The 17,214-nt window shown below is 50.3% G+C and overlaps 1 protein-coding gene across 1 annotated transcript in view; it reads left to right on the top strand.

Moving 5' to 3' along the window:
- The first annotated feature begins 1,747 nt into the window (after positions 1-1,747).
- Positions 1,748-17,214, top strand: part of LOC115271385 (venom factor-like) — a 70,857-nt gene continuing 55,390 nt past the window's right edge. The window contains exons 1-9 of the mRNA XM_029913697.1: positions 1,748-1,850; positions 7,126-7,318; positions 9,744-9,906; positions 10,473-10,543; positions 11,524-11,618; positions 12,830-12,912; positions 13,073-13,163; positions 14,500-14,602; positions 14,693-14,813. Coding sequence (XP_029769557.1) covers positions 1,780-1,850; positions 7,126-7,318; positions 9,744-9,906; positions 10,473-10,543; positions 11,524-11,618; positions 12,830-12,912; positions 13,073-13,163; positions 14,500-14,602; positions 14,693-14,813 — 991 coding nt within the window. The 5' untranslated portion in view covers positions 1,748-1,779. The remainder of the gene's footprint in view (positions 1,851-7,125; positions 7,319-9,743; positions 9,907-10,472; positions 10,544-11,523; positions 11,619-12,829; positions 12,913-13,072; positions 13,164-14,499; positions 14,603-14,692; positions 14,814-17,214) is intronic.

Here is a 17,214-nt window from a genome sequence, read left to right as displayed (position 1 = left end):
GGGGGGGGCGGCACTTTTTTTTGCTGCTTGGGGCAGCAAAAAAGTTAGAGCCGGCCCTGGTTGAATGCTGGGCTCTCGCTCCAGCAGGGGGGCATAGGGCAGGCAGGACTGTGAGGCAGAGAGTGCGCGGCCCTCACGCCAAAGCAGGGTCGGGAGGGTAGAAAGCCGGGGCGCAGGGAGGTGGGTTAAAGCGGCTTAGCCGCCCCTCCACACTAGAGAGCCCACAGAGCTGCCAGCCGCGGCGTCCCTCCCTTCTCTCCCCAGGGAGCAGCAGAGCCTCCTCTGCCTGCAAATCCTGCAGCCCTCTCTCGGAGCATGCCATGCAAGCCGGTCCCGGCTGCACCACACTGACAGCACAGCTCAGCCCCAGCGGGGGTCTTATACTTCCGGCCGCAAGCTGCTCCACTCTCCTTCTGGCTGCTGTGCAACCTACAAGACAAAGGAGCTATTACTGTGTAAATATACCTATCTGTATCCATTCACAATCAAAGGACTTCGCTGGCTTTCTAAATGGCCGGAGAGCAATTCATTGGGAGCCTTGTTCTTATCATATACATCCTACCTCCCTACAGTCTGCGATCTGCAGCCAATGCCTTGATTGGCGGCAGCACCCCCAAATCTTGGCGCCCTAGGCGGCTGCCTAGTTTGCCTAGTGGTTGCACCGGCCCTGCTTCTGCCATTAAAATGTGTCTGAATCTCCTATGTGGCTTTGAAGATACCAACCACGATGTATTGCTTAGGGGCACAGGAACTGCCACACCGGATCAGATCATAGGGTCATGGCCAAGCATGGCCATTACCAGACATTTCAGAGCCAAGTGCAAGAAACTCTACTATGGACAATTATAGCCTGCCCAGGGGGGAACATTGCCACATGATAGTCCTGCTTCAGGAGATAAGGCAATGGGTGTTAAGAGGTAATGAGTTCCACAGGCTAATTCCACATTATTTCCTTTGATCAGTTTTATGTTACCTGACAGTAGCACCCAAAGGCCTTCTTTGTGCTAGGTGCTGTGCAAACATACAAAGCAGGTGTAGATGACGGGTGGTCGAACATGCCGGTGCCTTGTCTTTATTAGCACTCCCACCATTGCTACCAGCAGCGTAGATTCCCTAATAGAGTGTAGAGGAGTCCTGGGCTAAGAGACAGTTTCTGCCCCAAAGGTTTTACAATCCAAGTGAGTGGGATAGACAGAGAGATCCACCCTTCCGGGGCTCCCTTCACGACTGGAACCGCTTTCCCTACTGAAACATCCCAGGACTTGCCCAAGGTAAAAGAGAGTCAAAAGGCAGATCCAGGAACAGAACCCAGGAATCCTGATTCTCAGCCTGCCCCCTCATTGTAACGCAGTAGATCCCACCCAAGCATCCTGACTCCCAGCCCCCCCCCTGCTTTATCCCACTTGATCCTATTCCTCATTCACAGCTGGGAGCAGAACCCGGGAGTCCTGACTTCCAGCCCCCCTCTCCATGCTAGGCCTGAACTGTGGTATTGATCAGAGCCCCACCATTCTGATCTGTGGCCAGCACCTTGGCGGGGAGTAAACACAACCACAGCCTCAGGTCCCTAATTCCAACTCCCCCCCTTGGAAAGACAAATAAACCCTTGTGTCAAGGGAGTGAAGAAAATATCGTTTGTTCTGAACTTTTCCGGTTTCCTGGGCTCCTCCCCCCACTGACTAACCCGCCCAGCTGTTTGCACCAGGGCTCAGCTTACAGGCAACTCTGAGGATAAATAGCCCCGGAGGAGCTACTTCTCTTGACCCTCCTGTGCTCACCATGGGGGACTCTGCTCTCTGCCTGGTGGCCGTGTTTGCTTTCTACTTCCCGGCTGTTTCTCACAGCCAACTGTAAGTACCCCGCGCTTCTGCCACGGTGATGGGGATATTACCTGCGTTCGTTACATGGCTGCCAATGGAAACCAAGCTCAATTTTCCTCTCTTCTCTGCTACTGGGTGTGGAGTGGGAACAGGCTGCAGAAATTCTCCTCCTCACCTGGTCCAACCCTCTTCTCCCTCGCTCAGTTCCGAGGCTAATTTGGGGGTTTGGAAGACGGAATTGTTTTAAAGAATAAATTGGATTTTGAGCCTCACTTGGTCTAAATGAACCAGGTGTAGACAGGGAGTAACTCCATAGAAAACAATGGGGTTGCACCCTCCTGAAATGCATTGAAATTAGTGGGATTGTCTTTCCCTTGGCTTCAGCGGGCTTTGGATCAGGCCCTAAAAAGAGACCAGAATCAGGTTCTACAGGGCCACATCTTGAACTCCTTGCTCAGTGTCTATGTCTGCAAGACACCCAGTGGGGCTAAATTCTATTTTCAGTGTATACTGGTGCAAATCTGGAGTAACTCCACTGACTTCAAAGGGTAGTTACTCTGGTAGTTAGTTCCACTGGAATAACTCCATAACTGGGGGGAGGGGACTGCTTAAAGGTTCATCCCACCTCAGGGGCCTGCTGAGCCAGTGAGAAGCCAGAAGCTGCATGAGAGATGCATTGATCTGTCAGGATGACCCAACTCAGATATGGAGCCTGGGTCGGGTCCCCACCCTCCCCATGGGGCTGGAGCGGCTGCCGTCCGGGCGCCAGACTTCGGGGTGATAGACAGACGTCTGGATGTGGGTCTGGGTTTTGCAGCTTGACCCCACTGGGAATGCACCACGGTGGGCTGCAGGCCAGACGCGCAGACCTCGGTGATGCTTTCCCCAAAGGGTTCCAGAGATTTATGTTTCTGAGCCTGGGCCAACTTTCAGGAAAGCAGGAGGGAGGGTTCCCCCAGGAGGGAGAGAGGAGATTTGGTAGCCACCGTGCAGCGCTCACTCCAGGTCTCAACCCTGACCTGCATCTCTAGGACTTCTAAGAGGAACATCAGGGGCTACCTGGTCCATTTTGACAGCGCTCTGGTGGACGGCTGGTACCAAGCACATGCCCTGCTTATTGCCTGTGGAGCAGATGAGCAGTAAACATGGCCCATGCTCGACGACTCCCCAGCACAGCATGCTCCTCTCTAGGCAGGGTCAGGCCGTGCAAAGGGCAGCGCATTCCAGAGGGCTCCGTAACATGGTCACACACACTGGCTGCAGACCGTACGATTGCAGTTGGTGGAATGCAGGAGGACACAGTATCGCTCTTTCCAAGGGGAACTGGGGTCAGCACTAGCTCAGACGGGAGAGCTCCTTCTACTGAGTCCCCCACCCTGCTCCCTGCAGCACAGCGCCCCCTAGCACCACACTGGGGCATTGGGGCCAGCACTGACTTCCAGGGGACAGCGCCCCTGCCGAGCCCCCACCCCCAACAGTGCCAGATTAAAGAATTTTGGGGCCCTGTGTGCACTATGGCAGTAGTTCTCAAACTTTTTTCACAGACAACTTGAAAATCGCTGAGGGTCTCGGCAAACCACTTAATGATCTTGCCAAATGTTGTTTGTACTGTTAGATAAATATTGTAAAGTGCTTTGGATAAAAGCTTTCTATAAAAAAATAATAATTAACTTATTTTTGTTCTACAAATAAAAGCACACAACTCATATTTTAATATCAGTAATATTACCTTTCTAATGCGGTGGATGTGCCCTCTCTCCCCCACCACAGCAGCCCCCGAGCTGGGGCTGGAAAGGAGGGGGGTCTCTCCCTCTCTCCCCCGCTGCGACAGCCCCCGAGCTGGGCCTGGGAATGAGGGGGGGTCTCTCCCTCTCTTCTCTGCCACAGCAGCCACAGTGCTGAGACTGGGAAGGAGGAGGGTCTCTCCCACTGCAGCAGCGCCTGAGCTGGGGCTGGGAAGAAGTTGAGTGAGACATTGCACTCCATATACTTTATAAAAATATGTTTATGAGTGTGGATATGATGTAATTGGCATATGCTTTATGCAAAAGGTCTCTTGTAAGGTATCATTACAAAGCTTCAAATCTACTGAGTGTGGTCATCCTATTTGTATGAATGTTTCATTCTTGTATCTGAAACTAGGAATATGAAATATAACTCTGAGGTCCTATTTTAATTATGCAAAGGGTGGCCCATTAATGGTGGTTTGGAACCTTGATGGCTCCCATGAAGTCTTACAGTGACATGTGATCATGTCACCTGAACTAGAATCCATCTTAAACCTGGTGCTTTTCCATTTAGAAGGGGGGTGGGGACCCAGAGAGACAAAGGATCCGCGCCTTGGGCCAAAGCTATAAAAGGGGGTGGAACAGAACAAAGGGGGCTGCCAGTCATGAAAAATCCCTGAGTTACCACCTGAGCTGGAACTAACAAGAACTGTACCAGGGGAAAGGATTGGGCCCAGACTAGGAAGGAATCTAGTTTGTGTAAGAAGCTTATTGAAACATCTCTAAGGATGAAATTTACCTGTATTCAGTTTCTTAATGTATTAGGCTTAGACTTGCGTGTTTTGTTGTATTTTGCTTGGTAACTGACTTTGTTCTGTCTGTAATTACTTGGAACCACTTAAATCCTACTTTTTATACTTAATAAAATCACTTTTGTTTATTAATTAACCCAGAGTAAGTGATTAATACCTGGGGGAGCAAACAGGTGTGCATATCTCGCTATCAGTGTTATAGAGGGCAGACAATTTATGAGTTTACCCTGTATAAGCTTTATACAGAGTAAAAAGGATTTATTTGGGGTTTGGATCCCATTGGGAGCTGGGTGTCTGGGTGCTGGAGACAGGAGTACTTGCTGAGCTGTTTTCAGTTAAGTCTGTAGCTTTGGGGGCATGGTTCAGACCCTGGGTCTGTGTTGCAGCCAGCTAGCATGTCTGGCTCAATAAGACAGGGTTTTGAAGTTCCAAGCTGGCAAAGAAAACGGGCTCAGAGGTAGTCTCAGCACATCAGGTGACAGTCCCAAGGGGGTCTCTGTGACTGAACCCGTCACAGGGGTCTCTCCCTCTCTCCCCCACCGCAGCAGCCCCCAAGCTGGGGAAAGTCACCTCTTTCTCTGGCCACAGCAGTCCTGCATGTCCCAAATTCCCCCCCCCTTCTCACCCCACTTCCTCCTCCCTCCTACCCCTTATGCCCCCCAAGGCCACCACCTCACCTTACATGTGCATCTTCTCTAGGGTCCAGGCACCTAATCAGTGAAGACACGCCTGCGTCACTCCACTAATTAAGTGGATGGCCCTTCATTTTCTCGTGTGTGGCTGCCCAGGCGCACACCTTAGAGGGAACTATCTGCGGACCACCTCAATGGAGCTCGCAGACCACCTCTGCACTATGGAAATGGTGGGGGAGTGTGTGACCGGGGGGGTTGGTTCCTACCCCTAGGGAGTGGGAGGAACTAGGAGGGTATTGGAGAGTGAGCTCACACCACAGTTACCCCATATGGTGACTCCTGTCCCATGGGGCTGGCTTGGCTTCCTGCTCCGGCTCATTGGCTCTCACCATAGTGCACCTGCAGGGGTAGGCGGGGGGCTCTGTTTCCATCCTGGTCCTGGCGCCATCGGCTCGCCTGCCCCAAGCTGGACTATGATGGGCCAAATAAAATAATCTGGTAGGCTTTGTTCACCCCGACCCCGCCGGGTGGCCAGGCACCCCTGGAAATGGGGGCCCAGTGCAAGAGCACTGAGTACATGTGGGTTAAACCGGGCCTGCCCCCACCAGCACAGCACTAGCATCAAAATGGGGCATCAAGATCAGCACAGAGTTGGAAGACAGCGCCCCCTACTGAGCCACCACCTAGCTAGTTGCAATGCAGCACCCCCAGCACCATGCCAGGGCATTGGGGTCAGCGATGACTTAAAGGGAAGAGCATCCCCTACTGTATCGGTGTACAGCAGGGCCCCCCATTTCAGAAAAGTGGCAACAGCAGTGACTTTTATGACAGAGGATGAGGCTGGGGACACATCCACTCGCAGCAATTTTCATTAGGGACAGGAGTGCATTATGCCCTGAACTTTTTGCCTACGTGTGTGTGTATGATCTTTATCTGGTATGAAAAACTCGAGTCCAATCGTCCATCAGCATTCATACCGCAGTGACACACAGACAACTTGGCTGACATTTAGCAAAACTTTTTATTTCCCTCCAGGCCTACTTCCTTGTGAATTCACAACACCCTGGGTGATGTAATCAGTCAATTATTTCTCTGGGAAGCAAACTCCTGGTGGCCACATTTGAGAAATACTGGCCGAGGTACACCTGACCCTGCCTAAGTGTGGACGGATGCACTAGATCATCTCTGGAGGTCTCATCAAGCCCTACATCTCAATGATTTCATTATCTTATATTAGTATTTATTAAAGTCAAAACAAAGTGCTTCCATCTTATTGAAACACATCATTGTTTTCATTGAAAAAGCTGACAAAATCGCTGTGTCCTTGCAGAACGTTTTGATTTTTGCCACATCAGCATTTTCCCATGGAGACGCCCCCACTAGGCACCAGCTCTACTTCTAAGGTCTTCGGCTACGTCTGCACAGCCGATGGCAGGTGTGATGCCCAGCTCAGGGAAACTTACACGCGCTGGCTCGGCTCGGGCAAGTGCCAAAAAACAGCAGTGGCCGCAGTGGCCACTGGGTGGCTCGGGCCAGCAGCCTGAGTCTGTAAGCAGGGAGTTGGGTGAGATTGTTCTCAGGCGGCTAGTCCAAGCAGGGGCCCCAGTTGCCGTGACCCCGCTGCAATTTTTAGGCACCAGCTCGATCAGAGCTAGCACCTGTGTGCCCTGGTCTACATTTAACATTTAGGTCAACCTAGCTACATTGCCCAGGGGTTTAAGCAGCCCTGTAGTTAAGTCAACCTAACTGCCGGTGTGGATGTGGCTAGGTTGATGGAGGAATGAATGGTGCATTATCTACGCCGACAGAAAAACCCCTTCCCTTGATGTAGGAAGCATCTATGCTACTGTCGCACTCATAGTGTAGACAAACCCTATGTCTACCCAAATTGGGAGTCACGCCTCCCAGCAGCTGTGTAGACATACCCCTAGGGGCAGGAACTGTCTCTAACTCTGTGTTTGTACTGTGCCTCAGTCGCTGTTGGGATTTCAAGATGCTGCTGTAAAGCAAATAATAACTTATAAACCGTGGTAACAAGCTTGGTATAAAACCTCCTTGGGGATGTGGGAATCGCAGCCAGTGGGGTTTTAAATACTGACTGAATTAATCACATCGACCTTTTTGCCATTCACAGCTACTCCCTGATCACGCCCAACGTCCTGCGGGTGGAGAGTGAAGAGAAGGTCGTGGTGGAAGCCCATGGCCTCCATGCCCCAATCGCAGTTACAGTCACCGTACTGGACTTCCCGCTTAAGCAACACATCTTATGCCAGGTCCAAACCGACCTCAACCCTGCGAATGGGATGATGGGCACAGCCGTAATAAAGGTGGGTAAAACCCCAGCCTCAGGTCATCCAGTGACACAAAGGGTATCATTTTCAACAGTGTCCCGCTCATTTTAGGAGCCTCCAATATTTTCGTTCCCCAACTCTGCAATACCGAGACGTTCAGACCCCGCCCAGGTTGGATGTCGTTCTAGAAGAGACACTCTAGCCCAGCATGAAGCTATGAGCTGGAATTGCTGGGTGAAAGTCTATGGCCTGTGTTATGCATAGGTCCCTACCAAATTCACGGCTGTGAAAAACGCATCACGGACCGTGAAATCAGACCTCCTCTGTGAAATCTAGCTATTGGAGCGGGGCAGAAGGGGCAGGGCTGGGGGCGTCCCAGCCGGGGGCTCCTACCATGCCCCTGGCTCCAGCTATTAGTCCCCTCAGGGCTGGGGAAGGACAGGACTTACTGTTGCCCTGCACAGCTGCTCTCTGCGGGAGATCAGACCCACCTCTGGGGACCTCTCCTGGGCTGTAGGAAGCTCCAGCGCTGGGCAGCAGCTCCAGAGAGCTTCGTGCAGCCACAGGAGGTTGCCAGAGGTGGAGGTGGGTCCGATCTCCCCCATGCTGCTGGGAATGCCCCAGCCAGGGGAGGTACACAGAGGTGGGTCTGATCTCCCCCCGAGGGCCGTGCAGGGGAAAAGGAAGTCCAGTCCCTCCCCAGCCTGGCTGGGACTAGCAGCTAGGAGCCCCTGGCTGGGGCGCTCCCAGAAGCACGGGGGAGATCAGACCCACCTCCAGCTCTGGGAACTTCCTGCGGCTGCAGGAAGCTGAAGGCAGTGCAGAAGTGAGGGTGGCAATCCTATGACCCCACTATAACAGGTTTGCGACCCCGCCCCCCCATGAATCCCTTTTCAGTCAGGATCCTCACAGTTACAACACCCTGAAATTTCAGATGTAAACAGCTGAGAACATGAAATTGACTAATTTTCAAATCCTAGGTCCATGAAATTGACCAGGATGGACTATGAATTTGGTTGGGCCCTAGTTATACAGGAGGTCAGACTAGCTGATCGTGTTGGTCCCTTCTGGCCGTAACATCTACGAATCTATTAGTGATGGGGGACGTATAGCTAACTAGTCAGATAAGCACCATGGGGGTCTCTTGTTGGGGACTTAAAAACTGAAGTGCCTCAAATTTGGAGGTAGAAGAAAAAAAGTTGAGAGGAAGGATGGTCTGGTGGTTAGGGTGCTAGCCTGGGACTCAGAGGACGTGGGCTTGATTTCCAGCTGTGTCATAGACTCTCTCTGAGTCCTTGGGTAAGTTGTTCTGTGCCTCAGGGTTTTCCCATCTGTGAAATATAGATAATAGCACTTCTTTATTTTGTGTGCGGGGGAGGGGGAGGGGGCATTCTGTGAGGGTAAATGCATTAAAATTGAGGCACTTGGGTAATAATATACTGACATGGTAATAGGGGCCATATAATAACTTAAATAGATAAACTGAATCACAGGGAGATCTAACATCAAACAACATTGGACAGATAGTAGTTCCGTTGCTTAATGCCTGACTGGGAGATACTCAGGTATTGCGGTGGTAGGGGTGGTACAAGAACCTGTACTGAACAAAACATGCAAATGACATGATTTTGTTCATTTTTTTGGCATTTTCCATTGCAAATAAATAAAAAAAAGAGACGACAATGAAATGGTTAAAGTCACAAGAGTTTTGGTGAATACTTTGGTCTTAATTCCTGTTAACACGTCAAAGCCAATTATTGGTGTCTCCGCTGACTTGGGAGGTTCTTCATTCAATGCACCGAGGTTCTGTGGTCAGGCACATAACCATATGCACTATGGCTCGTGTTTGCACTGCCTGGGAAACTTGCTCAGAGTTTGCCAAATCCTGTCCCTAGTCTGCGCTGGGCACAGCAGCATTTCTGGTTGGGGTTCCCTGGTGGAGCAGGATTCTCGTTTTGAGTTGATCCAAAGTCCTGGCCGGGAATGGAGAGTTGAGGGGACAGAGGGAAGGTCTCCAAGATGTTACAGTTTTAGAGGAGCACAGTAGGAATAGTTGGGAGCACATCAGTGCAGTAGAACTGATTTCAGCAGGGCACCCATGGGATGCCCTTTGGTTAACAAACATTCCATATAACAGGAGGTGACCGGACAATGGGTACTGGGCTGTCCAAATGGTCTGGCCTGACTCACTGGTGGTGACCTACGCTGACTGTGTCATCCTGGGAATCCCCCTCCACCTGGGGTATTCCCCAATGAGGAGACCCACCATCTTCTCGCAGCTGTGTAAGCTGCTGGAGGAACTGCATGTAGAGCGGGTTAATAAAAGGCCAGGGTTTCTTATGGATTCTTTCCATGTATAACTTAAGTGTCGTTAACACTGCAAAGGTCTTTTGCATAGAGCGTCCCTTGTAGTGGTGAGTAAAGGCAGGAAGAACTCGTCCATGCTCTTCTTCTCATGCAGGTTCCCACCAAAGACATAAAGAAAGATTCTAAACGAAACCAGTATGTTGTGGTCCAGGCTAAGTTCCCTCAGCACACCCTGGAGAAAGTGGTTCTGGTCCATTTCCACAGTGGATACATCTTTATCCAGACAGATAAAACCATCTATACACCCGGGTCTAGAGGTACTGCCTTCCCCTGGTCTCTTCTAATGGGAAGGGGTGGGAGCTGCTGATGTCATGCCATATCTACAGCAGGGCTGCCGGGTCATATCCTGTGCATATTGCTTTGCTTGTTGTCTAGTTGAAGATGGAGGACAGTTGGATGAGAGACTTTGCCACCACCGATTTGCAATATTTCACCCTTCACCATCGTCCTAGCTGGGATGTCCCATTGAGTGTTAGATATCGAAAGACTGGGTGGGCCATGGGATTGAGAATGGGCGATGGAACTTTTCAAATCCAGTAACTGGTTCTGCTCCATCTTGTACCGAGATACATGTCCCCATCTGACGGCCGTCCCAAAGGCTGTGTGAAATAGGGTCTGCTAATCCCAGCCCATTCAGAGCAGGACAGGTCCCTGCAATGACAAAGCCCGCCCACCTGGTACTTAGGGACAGGGGAGAAAAGCAAGACAGGCACCGGACTCCCGTTGGTTTCAATCAGACTTAGACACCTAAGTAGCTTTGAGGATCTGGGCCAAGGTGTCTATCAGTTAACAACATCCTTCTCTTCTCTCTTTATTTTCTCAGTCCTCTACCGGATCTTCACCGTGGGTCACAAACTGGAACCAGTGTCTAAGACAGTGATCGTGGAGTTTGAGGTGAGGTCGCTGTTCTGAGTGAGCCCGTGCAGGGATAGGTGGGTTTAGCCACTTGTCTGGGTAACGCGCAGCAATTTATTGTGTGTAGCAGCAACATGGTACGGCCGGGAGAAAAGCAAATGATTGTCTGAGGTCTCTCCTTGCAAACCTCTTGCGTGCAAATTCTCCTCCAGTCATGAGGGAGGTTACAAAGTTTGCAGGGGCAGCAGCCAGGCAGCTCTCGGGGGAGGTCCCGCGGTTCTGCAATGGTGTTAACGCTTGAGCAAAGTTGCATGGAGTTCTTTGGGAAGAGCCAGGCAGGTGCTTGTCTGGGAAGGCTGAAGACAAGGAGGCACTGCAAGGAGCCCTTTGAAGGACGTGTAAAGTGGTGGCAGGAACAAGGATTATAGCTCCAGGCGTTAGTCCTGTTAAGGCCCTTTCCACTGGGCTTTATGATCCATAAAATAAAGTAAATCAGCTGCAAAACCCTGGGCAATAATCCCCTGGGGTTTTCCTCACCTCAGCCAGCTGGGAGGGGAGAGAACACACCTGTCCCTTCAGTTCCTCTTTGACTCAGTTTCCCCTTTCTTTGACACTCTGCCCTGAGCAGCAGCATAACCAGCTGGGGCCTTGTGATGGGGAGCAGCTGTGGCTGGCAGAGCGACGCGGCCCTTGGGGTAGCTCCAAGGTTTGCAGATAGCTCAGGGTTAAGCCTGGCGTCTGCAAGATTCTGCCGTGGAGGCTCTTCAGTCTTCTAAGCTGCTTCCTTGAGTTCTTTGCTGGCCTCGCTGAGCCAGGTCAGGAGAGATTTGTCGGTTTTCCCAGTGTCTCTGGCTAGTTAAGAAATTCCAACAAATCAGTGGAGTCCAGATTGTTACATGCTATTGTTGGAAGTATGGAGAACCCTCCACTGGCCCAGGAATGTAAACGTGGCAGATGATGTTGTTAAGAGCAATTAACAGCATTTTTCTCCCTAAACTTTTAACTCGTTTCCTTTCCAGAGCCCTGAGTCCATTATTGTCAAGCAGATTCTCATCTCCACCCCCTTGGTATCCGGCATCTTCTCCCTGAACCACACCTTGCCGGAGATTGTCAGGTAGATTGTCCTGATGTTACTATGCCTGGCCTGAGCAGAGCTTTGCAGGAGTTGGGCAGGGAAGCAGAGGAGATGATGTGGAGCTAGTTACTGTGTGTGGCCCCTCAGCTAGATCATCTCCTACAGGCATTTCCAAGTGACGTGGAGAAAACAAACTCTCCTGCCACATACCCAGTCTTGGCATAATTTGATTGGTATTTGTTATAGTTTCGATGGATAATCATGTTTATTTGTAAGCCTTTTTTCCAGTTTCAATCACTTCAAATGCTCAGTTGTGCAAAATTAAAATTATGGGTTTTTATCGTCCCCCATTCTGATTTTTAGCACTTTAAATTTTCACAGGTGGGGGAAAACATGGGGGGCCAGACAACGGTGGCGGGGTCTGAAAATAATTATTTAATGACAGTAGACAATGAGATTCAAAAAAGGGAAAGCTTTATATCCATTAAAACACAAATTCTCAACATCATATGTCCAAATACACAAGGTATAAAGGATAAAGCCTTAAATCAAACGATAGTAAGTTCTCAAGCCGCATTTTTCTTGCTTTGCCTATCTGTAAATTTTGATATTATCGATGGAAATGTGTTTTTGTCGGTATGCGTGTGCACGGTGAAATCAATGACACGTATCGATAAAAAACTAATCTTTCCAAGTCTACGCAGACACCAGAATAAAGCTGCACTGAAGCTGATTTATTCCAGAGTATGTGAAGGCAGGATTAGACCCTGTTGGCCTGTTTTCCAAAAGTGCTGAGCACCCTACCTCCCATTCAGTTGGATTTATGAATGCTCAACTACTCTGAAAATTACGTCAGTGAGCTGGTGAGCGAGGGGCCTGATTTTGGTATGGATCAGAGGTTCCTTAAGTTTGAGGGTGTTTGGATTGAGGGTTTTGGACCACGCAGACTGTAGAAACAAGTGCCAGCCACAAAGTTTAGATCCAAACTTCCCAAACCTTGCTGGCCAAAGGTGGAGGTTTTGTTCCAAGTTCCTACCTCTAGTTCTGGTTCATGAAAACATCAAGGTGCAGCAAAAAATGACTTGTCTGAGGTTCCCTGTGGTTCCCTGAAGACGGCTTGAGTTCCATGTATGACTCAGATTTAGCTTCAGGAGCTGATACAATTACTCAAGAAACAAGTGAGCCAGGTGGGCCTTGCGAAATGTGTGTGTTAAGTGCATTCAGTGTTCCTTCTTATTTCCTTCCTCCAGTCTGGGAACCTGGAAGATCACGGCCAGGTATGAAGACTCCCCTCAGCAGACCTTCAGTGCGCAATTTGATGTTAAGGAGGACGGTAAGAATCCAGCACGCACCGGGCCCAGGCTCAGGGACCGGGTCTGTCTCTACTCTCCTGACACCATCTTGGAGCAGACTCTCCATTCGGCTTGGCTTTGCTGGCAACCCACCCTCTCCTACAAGCTCAATGTTCTCCTCTTCCCCTCTCATTTCTCCAGTGTTGCCGAGTTTTGAAGTCATATTGGAACCGTCCGAGAAGTTTTTATACATCGATAGCAATGAAGACTTCAGGGTTTCTATCACTGCGAGGTGCGTCTGTGAGAGGGTGGAAGGGATCAGCTGACTGGGGTATCAACCACAGGTTTTAATGCAGAAAGAAACCTAAATCTTGTATCACTTTGGGAATGTTTTCCACTCACTGTTGTTTTTTTCATCAAGAGCATCCATTTTCCAAGGAAAATTCTGATTTTTTTTTCATCCAAAAACCAATGTCCAAAAATGGAAAAAAAAAAAAAATTGGCTGAAAACCTTGTGATTCAGAAATGCTGGTGTGGTGCCTCTTGGGAGTTGGCATTCAGGTGCTTCATTCTTCTCCATGGGCTGGGCTTGCCAGCTGGACTTAAACTCCCATGATTCACTATAGCCATGATATTCCACTTCTCCTTACCATGGTGGATCATGGGAGATATAGACCAACCAAGGAGCTGGGCCTATAGAGGAGAAGGGTGGCATGAGGTCATAATCTTCAGCAATAGGCAAGGGTGAAAGTAACTTAAAGGACTTACCAGTACGCTGGAGTCCTGAGCAGGGGGCGGGGCCTCAACCAGAAGAGGCGGGGCCTTTAAATCCCCAGGCCCTTTAAATCAAGATTTAAAGGGCCCAGGGCTCCGGCTGCGATAGCGGTGGCTGGGAGCCACGGGCCCTTTAAATCACCGCCGGAGCTACCAGCTGCAGCGGTGGCTGGAGCCCCGGGGCTCGGGAGCAATTTAAAGGGCCAGGGGCTCTGGTCGCCGCTACTGCAGCGGAGCCCCGGACCCTTTAAATGGCTGATGGAGCCCTGGGGGCCCCTGGCTACCACCGCTACCCCAGGACTCAGGGCTCCAGCAGAGCTTTAAAGGGCCCGAGGCTCTGCTGCGGTAGTGGCGGCTGCGAGCCCCTGGACCTTTAAATCACTGCCAGAGCACCGCCGCCGCTACCCTTGGGCTCCAGCAGTGGGGCTCCAGCAGCGATTTAAAGGGCCTGGGGCTCCCCACTGCGGCTGGAGCCCTGGGCCCTTTAAATCACCTCCAGCGCCCCGCTGCCGGAGCCGCTGGGGTTGCGGTGGCAGCCGGGGCTCTGGTGAGGATTTAAAGGGCCCTGGGCTCCCGGCCATGCTATCACAGCGGAGTCCTGGGCCCTTTAAATCACTGCCCGAGCCCTGGGGCTCCCGGCCGCCTTTGCTACCCGGGGGCTCCGGCAGCAGGGGTCTGGCAGCAATTTAAAGGGCCTGGGGCTCCAGCCGCTGCCGGGAACCCCAGGCCCTTTAAATCGCTGGCCTGGGGAAGCCGGTCCGGTACAGTGTACCGTACTGGACTGTACTGGCTTACTTTCACCTCTGGAAATAGGTTTCCTTGTGGCTTCTCTTACCCATCCGTATCTCCTCCAGGTACCTATATGGAAAAAAACTAGATGGCAATGCCTTTGTCCTCTTTGGGGTGAAGATGGATGATGAGAAGAGGAGTATCCCACAGTCTCTCAAGAGAATCTCGGTAATTCCTGTTCTCGGCTGGGGGGGGAGGGATTCACGCCTCCTGGGGAACTGCGTGGGTGAGGTCATGAAACTCTCTCTCCCTCTCTAGATAGAAGACGGAGATGGGGAAGCAACGCTGACCAGAGAGATGCTGCGGGCTCCGTTCGCCAACCTGCATGAACTGGTTGGCCACTCGCTCTACGTCTCTGTCACCGTTTTGACAGAATCTGGTGAGCATCAGCAATAAGTGCACAGCCAAGTGCTTTATTCACGGGGTGTTCCAGACTGGTGCCGAGTGCAGTTCAAGGTGTTGATTTAGATGCATAAAGCCCTATCTGCGTAGGGTTCTGCAGATCTTAAAGGCTGCAGGCCAGATTCTTACCTCATTCGCTCTGGGGTAAACCTGGTGTGACGGGTTGCTCCCCCCTCGGGGTGCCACCTGATGTATTGGGGTACCACCGAGCCTGCCTGTTCCACCAGCCTGGGCTCCCTTACACTGTCCTGCTGAGCCAGGCCCTCTCAAGCCTCCTCCAGCACAGACACAGGTAGGGACACGCCCAGCTGCAGAAAGACAGACACTGAAATCAGCACTGCAGGGGAAGGCTTCAGCTAAGGAATTTCCCAGCACTCAAGTGCACACCCCCTCTGGAGTGTAAACCCAAAATTGTACTGTCTTGCACTGCACAGAGAACTGTACAGCGTAAGCTCCTGAAATCCGCCCCCTCCCTCAATGTGGAGGACGATATGCACAGCTTTTTGCTCCCCAGTTATGAATTCCACAAACTGGTTTTAGAGAAAACAAGTTTATTAACTACAACAGATAGATTTTAAGTGATTATAAGGCATAGCAAACAGATCAAGGCAGATTACCCAGCAAACAAAACAAAAACGCAACATAAGCTCAGATACTAAAGAAACTGGTTACAAGCAGTTATTTCTCACCCTAAAGGTTGTTTTAGGCAGATTGCAGAGTTTCTTGAAGGCAAGCTGCTCTTGCTAGCAGCTTCAAACTCCAGGTATTTCTTTCACAGGCCAGACACCCTCTAGCCTGAGTTCAGTCCTGTCTTCCCCAGATCAGTCTTAGGTGTTTACAGCAGTCACCTTGGGTGGGGATTCAGTGAAGAACAGACCCTGATTATCTCACTTCCCTGCCTTAAATAGGTTTCACATATGGCGGGAATCCTTTGTCTTCCAGTTTGATTCCCATCCCTGGCCAGTGGAAAAGTACTAATTTTATTATGGAGTCTAGTATCAGGTGACTTAATCACATGATCCTGCAGCCATAACTCAAAGTCCATTTGCAGCATCCCTGGGAGATGGGAGATTACCCTCTTCAAAGTCCTATTATTCTCCCCAATAGTCTATTGACTTGTATCCAGCTAGCCAGCCAGACTGATTGTATTTTCTCTAGTGGGCGTTCTCCCGGTGTACTTTTGTAGTACAGATGTATAGTCAATATTCCTTACTTAAGATACAAAAATGATATATGCATACAAATGCGATAATCATATTCAGTAAATCATAACCTTTCCAATGATATCTCACAAGAGCCATCTTGCATAAAACACATCTTAGTTATGCTATAATCATATAATAACAATATTTCTCTGAAGAATATGGGGTGTAGTGTCACACCTGGAGTAATTCCAGATTTATACCAGCGAAAGTAGCTTGAAACAGTTGCACCTTTGTTTTCTGTGCATTGCACCTTTCCATTTCTAAGAGCTCTGGGTCAGCTCTTAGGGATGGTCTAGGCATACTTACTCCTGCCCAGGGCCGGCTCCAGGGTTTTGGCCGCCCCAAGCAGCCAAAACTAAAAAACAAAAACAAAAAGCCGCGATCGCGATCTGCGGCGGCAATTCGGCGGGAGGTCCTTCGCTCCCAGGCGGAGTGAGGGACCGTCCGCCGAATTGCCGCCAAATCCCTGGATGTGCCGCCCCTCTCCGGAGCGGCCGCCCCAAGCACCTGCTTGACAAGCTGGTGCCTGGAGCCGGCCCTGCTCCTGCCTCAGTGTGCGGGATGGACTAGATGACTTCTTGAGGTCTCTTCCAGCTCTACATAGCTATGATTTCTAAACTTTCCCTGCAGAGGGAGCAGCCATTCTGTTCCGAGCAGCTGTAGTCCTTCTTTTACTTATATAGCTGCTTCCATCACTTCACACAGATGCAACAGATGTTCTAGGCTTCAGAGTGGTACATGGACAGAGTGATAGTCCTGGAATATTATTATATAGATACACACACACTGTGCTCTCTCTCTCTCTCCCAGAGACTTTGTTTTTGTTCTTTCTTGTTGCTTCTTTAAAAGCTAAAATAAGTCGTTTTAGCACAAAAGGGACTGATTCTGTTTTCACTGCTACAGTGCCACTGACTACAGGGGAGTTATTCCTGATTTATACTGGCATGAGAACAAAATCAGGCTCAACAGCCTGCAGTAATGCCAACCCCTAACGTGCAAAAATCACAAGTCATTCCCCCCGCTGCCAAAATCATGAGATCATATTAAAAATCATGAGTTGTTGTTTTTTAAATAGTAAACTGTGGGTGTTTTTTATTTCCCTCCTGGCTTTTGAGACATTAGATCGCACTTGGGACATGTTTTCAAGCTTTTCTCTGCAACCAGGAGGGTTAG

The sequence above is a fragment of the Terrapene carolina genome, unplaced genomic scaffold (genome assembly GCF_002925995.2).
Source record: "Terrapene carolina triunguis isolate 2854851 unplaced genomic scaffold, T_m_triunguis-2.0 Scaffold833, whole genome shotgun sequence".
In the NCBI taxonomy this organism is placed as follows: domain Eukaryota; kingdom Metazoa; phylum Chordata; order Testudines; family Emydidae; genus Terrapene; species Terrapene triunguis.
The sequence above is the reverse complement of the archived record's forward strand: the minus strand, read 5'-3'. Positions and strand labels throughout refer to the sequence as shown.